The sequence below is a fragment of the Seriola lalandi genome, unplaced genomic scaffold (genome assembly GCF_002814215.2).
Source record: "Seriola lalandi dorsalis isolate HSWRI2012SDOR001 ecotype SW California unplaced genomic scaffold, Sedor1 jcf7180002051611, whole genome shotgun sequence".
Lineage (NCBI taxonomy): Eukaryota > Metazoa > Chordata > Actinopteri > Carangiformes > Carangidae > Seriola > Seriola lalandi.
Genome location: NW_019522164.1, coordinates 2,513 through 10,309, shown reverse-complemented (window position 1 = coordinate 10,309; position 7,797 = coordinate 2,513). Strand labels below are relative to the sequence as shown.

Here is a 7,797-nt window from a genome sequence, read left to right as displayed (position 1 = left end):
ACACACACACACACACACACACACACACACACACACACACACACACAGGTCTCATTATCATTCACTTTAAGAGACAGATGTTATGACCCCCCCTCATCACGTGACCAAACTCCGGTTCTTCTGTCATGTGTCGAGCTGCAGCTGTTTTTAATTGATTGATCTGTTCATACGATAGATAATAAAAACAAAACTAATGATCTTAATCTTCAAGTTCCTGTTTTAGATCAACCTCGAATCAAAACTCCAGAGATTTTCACTTTACGATGAGACAGAAGCTGAAAGTAGTTTCACTTTCACATGAACTCCTCTCATACCTGTGTTTACCTCAGCTGATTATACAAGTCACTCAGTGAAGATTCAGGATGATAAGCAGACCTGAAAACACACTGGAAACCATGACAACATAACAACTGCTCGTTCTTCTGGGTAAAATTCATCAGCTCTAAACCTTCAGCTGCTCTGAACATCTGACTCTCGTCCTTGTGTCTCCTCAGTAAACTCACAGCAACTTCTCCAAACGTTAAATATAGAACGTAAATGTAGAAGTGAGTGTCGATCCATAAACACGCAGAGAGAGAAGACGGCGATGCTCCAGACAAACGTTAAAACTCCCAGAGTTCCTCACTGCGATGGAAGAAAGCGCCGATTCTCCAGTCTAACATGAAAAGACTGAACGACTCCGACTCAAACCCTCGCAGAGTTATGACGCTCTGAAGACAGCGTGATATCCGGGAGCGAACATGATCAGTCCTCCTGAAGAAGACCATGACGTATGGCTGAAAGTTCGGGGGAGTCTAACAGCTGATGGGGGTTAGGGTTAGGTGAAGACGCACCGACTTGCTTGGACTCCACGGCGGCCGTGTACTCCCGGCTGAAGCTGAGCTCGGTGATGGCCACGTCGTCCAGGATGATGTTGAAGTCTTTGGCCCGATCAAACAGCTCCCTGCGGATCAGCATGGACACCTGGGGGGGGGGGGGCGCATCAGTACATCGGTAACTATGGTGATCACACAGGTCTGCAGAGCTTTTCAGTGACCCGCTAACACCCTCAGTGAATAATCCCATATCTAACAACAGCTGGTCGGACGTGATCAGGAAAAACTCAAACAGGAAGTGAAACTGTTAGAAGCGACGTCTGGGACCAGCTTCACAGAGACACGTCAGACTGGTCTGTGGTGCCGGACTGTTTCACTTTATTAAAGACCCACTAACTCAGAGACCTTATTCCCAGGCTAACTCAGGTCTAAGACCACTGTTACCATGGTAACAATCACCCAACAACAAAAAACAGAAAAACATGGCTCATAATTTGTGGTTTGCAAAAGTTCTTAGAAAGATGTTTTAGAGCTTTTTTTTCCAAATCAAATTTTTCTTTTTCATGTTTCTCTCTTCGCTGAATTTTCAAAGTAAAACGTCCTGTAACTGTTGAATTCTTCAACATGTTCTGCTAAATGGAGCTGAGCGACTCCTCTGACTCTCAGGTGACTGACCGATCACACTGTTTGCAGAGATGTTGTGTGATTAATTACTAGGGCCTGGCCAATTAATCGGCCAATTATAGCCATATACAGAATAATCGGTAATCGGTCAAAAGTTGCTCTGCTCTCGCTGACAGAGAGGGGAAAGATTAGCCGCTAACGTTAGCCAGGAGTGTAGACGCCATATTTATGTGAACCAGTAAGACAAATGCTTAATGTCTGAGTTTAAAAATGGCGCACATCCCTAGACAGATTTGTAATGTTATTTTTTAACTAATGCATATTATGTCTTACTGTTTTTTTACAGATGGCAAAAGAAGGTCGTAGTATGGTGTGGGACTACTTCACCAAGAATGTCACTGGTGAAGCAGTCTGTAATATTTGTGCAGCTTCTCTAAACCAGGGATCAAGCAAGCAAAAAGCAAAAAACACAACCAGCCTATGGCAGCACCTCAAAGCTTAACATGATGATGTTTATGAGGAAGCACAATTAAAGAAGGTGTCACAGTCACAGACTGTTGTAGTTGTAGGGGCTTGTGAAAAGAATGTTATGTTAATATTGTTCTTATGCCCCACATAAGAAAATATCTCAATCTTTTGCAGTTACTTTTTTACTGTTTGTTTTTAAAGATGTTTACTAAAAAAGTTGTGCTTTTTGCACTATAGTCCACCTCTGTTAGATGGGCAATAATAAGAAGAACTCAGGTACTGAGGGGCAGGTGAAAGTAAATGTCTTAGTTCATACAAATAGAGGTTTCCTGCCTTTTTGCACATCATATTTTTGATTTATTTTATGTTCAAATTGTTCATATGCTGCTTGTTCTACACACTTTCTGATAATAAAAGCATTTGAAAATAGTAAAATGTTCTCCCTTCAATTTCTATCTTTGTAACAAGTGTTTGGAACTATATTCAAGCCATCAAAGACAGGTATTTCGTCTTTTTTTTAAATTGTAAAATGTAAAAATTTAAATCGGCTGATATATCGGTTATCGGAATCGGCCCCAAAAAATCCATATCAGTCGGACCCTATTAATTACTGAAGAGAGGAAACCTGCAGACACGACTCAGGGCTGAAGAAACCACTGCTGCCTCCTCTGCATCTTTTCTCTGATTCATCTGACGACGTGAACGTTTGGTTGGTGAAACGGCAGAAGACAGTGAAAACCAGACGTTTCATTTACAATCTGAAAACATTCACAGTAGAGAAGAACGGCTCGAGCTTTGGTTCGTTATGTACATCATCTAAACAGCTGATTAATTATCTGTCCATCAACTAACTGACAAAAGGTTTCAGCTTCTCTAGAATCTCACATCAGCGAAGAAGGAAAAACATTTTCTTTTCTGTAAAGACGCAAATACATATGTGTGTGTGTGTGTGTGTGTGTGTGTGTGTGTGTGTGTGTGTGTGTGTGTGTGTGTGTGTACCTGTGCTCTCTGTGTGATGAGCTGTGAGGCGTTGAATTTGGCCACCACGCTCTTCAGCACCTCGTTGACGATGGAGGGCAGCACGCGCTCGTCGTAGTCCTGACCCAGCTGCTGGTAGAGGACGGGCAGGTTGGACGCCAGCGGCCGGGACAGAACTCGCAGCGTGAGGTTCACCATCTGAAGGTCTGAGGGCGGAGCCAGAGAGGAGGGGAGGAGTCAGACCGGTTCATTCTGAATATTCACTCTGCATTAAAGTCATCCAAAATATAAGGACAGTATTTACATCTCCTGATGTTCATTATTCATGTGATGTCATGATCACTGACGCACTCGTCAAGTGTTTTTACCGTCCGTGAACAAAGACGCCGAGGTGACGAGGCACAAAAAACCAAACAACAAACCTTAATCTTTAGTGATAGTTTCACTTGTTGCAGGGGGGGGGCTTCGCTCCCTCGGCCACTCCCAGGCCCCTGGGAGGAAGCACACCCCATCACCCAACCTGAACCCCCCAGCGGACTCAAGCCTGTTCATGAGTCTATTTCTATATTTTAGAAAACTAAAAGTAGAAAAAGAGAAATACTAGTTGGTTACAGTCATTTTTAATATTGTATTAATGGATGTTAAGAGGAAGTTGATTGAGGGAGTCGCACAGAATCTCTGAAATGTTTTTCTTTAGTAAGAGGGAAAAGTTGAGGCATTTGCAGCAGTAAGAGATTTTACAGCAGTAACATTCTACTGTTTCCATGGAGACAGTCGATTTGCTGCCATTAGATAGATAGATACTTTATTCATCCACTAGGAGGAATACATGAGGTTTGTGCAGCTGATCCAGATGTTTAGAAAACTAACTCAAATTCTTCTAAGTGTTAACTGAACATTAAAGTAAATAGTATTTATTAGTATTTACTACAATAAACTCAGACATGTGCATTAACATGTTACACAGATAAAGATCAGTGTACAGCCATTAATTAAACATCTGGTTGTTTTAGTGTCAGCTGGTCCACAGGTGACTTCACAGGCTCAGGTAAAAAGGGATTGTTCTGTTGAACCAGGCTTTTCAAGAGGGAAATAATACGTATGAACCACAGTTAAACTAATCAGAAGTGAATCTGCTCCAGGAAGAGAAACAGGTGCTGAGCTTTAACTCTTTAACTCTCCATGTCACAGTGAAGACAGAGCCAGAGGTGCCTTTAGTTTTTTCCTTAGTTTGGTCTCAAAGGTGTTTTGTGTTTTTAAAGAAACCTTAACTTAGACTTTAAGGAAAATCTGAAGGTGTTTTGTGCGAGTGGCTCCAGGTTCCTGCGTCAGTCTGCGCCTCACCTTTGCTCCCGGTGAGCGAGGAGATCTTTCTGGGTCTGGCTCGGATGTCGTAGATGATGGGATACTGGAACCAGGGTATCCTGAACACAACCACACAGAATCAGTGGAGGAGGAGGAGGAGGAGGAGGAGGAAGAGGAGGAGCAGGAAGAGGAGCAGGGGGAGGAGGAGGAAGAGGAGGAGCAGGAGGAGGAAGAGGAGGAGCAGGAGGAGGAAGAGGAGGAGCAGGAAGAGGAGCAGGAGGAGGAGGAGCAGGAGCAGGAGGAGCAGGAGGAGCAGGAGGAGGAGCAGGAGGAGGAAGGTTTCAGCTTTGTTTTGGCTCATTGCTGCAGCTGCATGAATGAGTAGCTTTACAGAGTTTGTTTCCTGCTGCCTGAGCTTTTCATATGAAGCCATGCTCGCCCTCTATTTCTCCAAACAAAGGTACAAAACATGACATGACATATTTCCCTCCTTTATAAGACAGAACACGAGCTCAGGACCAGGACTGGTCCCAGTGATCCTGGTCCAAACCCGATCCTGTACGTGTTCCCATGTGACAGTGATAAAATTATAATTTACTGACAAATGAACAATTATTCATCGTAAACAGAATAAGCAAGTGTGTGAAAGCTAGCACTGCTGATGAAAGGTGGTGTTGCCGTGGTAACAGTGTGGAGGGGGGGGGGCACCTACCTGAAGTGGAGTCCCTCTGCGAGCACCGTGTCCATCTGCATCCCTCCGATCCTGTTGAAGATGATCGCTCTCTGTCCTCCTTCAACTGCAGAGAGACAGACCGTCCTTCACCTCAGCACTGACGCCACAACTCGCTCATTCACACTCACCAGACTCATGAAGTTACAGTTTCACAGGATTTATAAACACCAACTAAACAAGTGTCTATTCTCATCTCTGGATTCATCTCTGCCCCTCATTCGTGCTTTTAGGGAAAGAGGATAAAAACATCTATAAATGGTCTGAAAACAGAAACTGTTGTGGACCCTCTGTAAACGTCTCCTGATGATGTAATAGAAAATCATTTTGAAGGAGCAACTACCCGATGAAAAGTTCACATGCACCTTTTTCTTCTTACTTTTTTAAAGTTCCTGTAAAAACTCAGACAAAAAAAATATATAATTTATTCTACAAGTGGCTAAAAAGTATTGCACCATTTTATTTCCCCATTGATAAAAAGACCTGTTACTGTCTCCTTTTACTAACAACTACTACTTTCTGATGCTGGGTCCAGAGCTGCGCTTCAAACTGCTTTAATCACCAGACTTCCTGATGCTAGTTCAGATTCTATGGCTCCAATGACAAAACTATTTGGTCAGTGTTTAGATGATCCATAGAAAATGAATTACTCGGTTTTGTTGTAGTTGTATGCAGAATTTTATGATGCAAAAACATGCCGCACTGGGTATATTACATGTTGTTGACTTCAAAGGGCGTCCAAACTTTTGCAAAATTCATTAACATGTGAAGACATATATTTAATGTCTGGGTTGATTTTACTTCTCTTCAAATATTAAACAAATTAGTAATCTTTAGGGATAAACTGAAAGTCAGGCGAATCAATTAAACCCTGATCATTCTGTAGTTGAAGCTCATCCAGTCTGAGAATTGTTTTAATTTTATTTTCAGTTTCATGTCAGAGTAAAGTGCTTTTCTGGATCTGTGTGACAGACGTCTACATGGAAAACCGCACGGCAGACGACAGTACCTGTGTACGTGGCTTCCTTCACTCCATAAGCCAGAGCTCCGGCACCAATCAGCAGTTTGACACCGAGTCCTGCACCCCGAGGTCCTGATGACATCCTGCCTGCTATCTGCCGCAGCTGCTGCAGAAAACTCTGGAACACAAACACAGATTATGGTAAGAGACAGTGCTGGATTTGGGGATTTAAATCAACATGGTTCTGCTTCAAACTGAGCCTCAGTGGTTGAAATGTTTTACAGGGACACGACACTGACTGACCTTCACACTGGATGGTAACCATGTTGAAGGTTTACACCCCCCAACAACTTAGCAAGGACGGTATCTAGCCACAAAAACATTCCACATGTGTGCAGGCCAAACTCCATTGCAAAATGAATAGTTTTAAAGTTTGCTGGCACATCAACAAATTAAATCACTTGGTTGGACTTAATTGATTTTATGTTTTCACTTTATGAAATGTAATCTTAAATTCGGTTTACAGTAAATCCACGTAGCGGTAGTAGTTAGATAGAAGATTACAGTTTTGTATTTGTTTGCTTGTAGTTCCCGGATGTTAACCGCCGTGTAAACTGCATGAGTAACATTGGTAGATCCAGGTGCAACTATTAGCATAACTGTTGTTTTCATAACAATCTACGCTGCTGGGTGTGCGGTGTGTATGCCGAATTGAAGATAAGGACATTCAAACGTCTAAAAGGTTTAAAATTATTATTTATATAAAGGCGAAAACACGTGCTGCCAAGTGGTAAAGATTAAGTTGAAAGATTTTTAAACGAAACCTGGGATCTGTGTTTACGAAGCTGAACGTAACTTCTAGACTAACTTAAATATTCCTACTGAGCAGCATTAATTAGATTAATCAAACCCTCCGCCGTTAGCACCTGTCCTTCTCTTTACCTACAGGCTAATTAAATGTAACTTAGCTAACGTCAGTGAACTGATGTGAGCTAGCTTAGAGCAGATTCAGCCTGACTCACGTGGATTTTAAAAATGCTCTATGTCACGAGCCGGGGTTCAAAGAGCGGGAAACAAATTAACAATTCACCTGAGCTGAAGGCAAAAAAGTGACCTACATTAACTTTAAAAGCATTAAACTCACTTACCCCGGGATCTTTATTAGCCATGCTCGTCCTCTCTCCGCCTGTTAGACAACCAAGTGAAGAGGAGGGCCAAGGTCACGGGTGATGACGTACTTCCGTGTGCGCGCAAGGCAACTTGGGAAATGAAGGACTATTTAGTAGCGTCGAGTTGTTTGACGGAGAAAAGAAACAGAGGTTCATTATATTATATTATATTATATTATATTATATTGTATTATATTCTTCTATTATCTACTATAACTTCTACTTTCATTATTATATTAAAAATACAGGAATTTATCAGTAGTTGTTTTTCTTAAATAAAAAAAAACAGGTGAAAATTTTTAATGAAAGAAAATGGCATTTACTTTCCTGCCGTCTTTCACTAACGTAATGTACCCTTTCTCCTAATTCCTTCCTTCCTACCTTCCTTCCTTCCTTCCTTCCTTCCTGCACAGCACAGCTCCTTAAACCACATCAGCACCGATTGGATAAAAACAGCAGTTTTTTCAGTGGAGTTTGGTGCAGTGGTTTTCAGTGATGTTCAATCTGCTTTGGACACATTTCACTGGTGAGTCAGTCAACATGAGGGTAAATAAACAATGACATAAAAAAAGGATAAGGAAAGTATTTTTTATACTGTAAAATAAAATGGAAAATTATGAACTTACTGCTTATATTTACAGTATCTCTAGTTTTATCTTTTGTGTTTCATATTACATGTAGAAGCTCATAATGTTTATCATATTCTAGTTTTTCTTGTCTTATCTATACTCTGCAACTGTTCTCATA

The 7,797-nt window shown here is 41.6% G+C and overlaps 1 protein-coding gene across 1 annotated transcript in view; it reads right to left on the bottom strand.

Moving 5' to 3' along the window:
• Positions 1-7,126, bottom strand: part of LOC111649664 (prohibitin-2-like) — a 12,727-nt gene extending 5,601 nt beyond the window's left edge. Inside the window, exons 1-6 of the mRNA XM_087172039.1 lie at positions 7,030-7,126; positions 5,930-6,059; positions 4,903-4,987; positions 4,230-4,309; positions 2,907-3,091; positions 748-963 (exon numbers count right to left, since the gene is read on the bottom strand). Coding sequence (XP_087028165.1) covers positions 748-963; positions 2,907-3,091; positions 4,230-4,309; positions 4,903-4,987; positions 5,930-6,059; positions 7,030-7,050 — 717 coding nt within the window. The 5' untranslated portion in view covers positions 7,051-7,126. The remainder of the gene's footprint in view (positions 1-747; positions 964-2,906; positions 3,092-4,229; positions 4,310-4,902; positions 4,988-5,929; positions 6,060-7,029) is intronic.
• Positions 7,127-7,797: the final 671 nt, after the last annotated feature.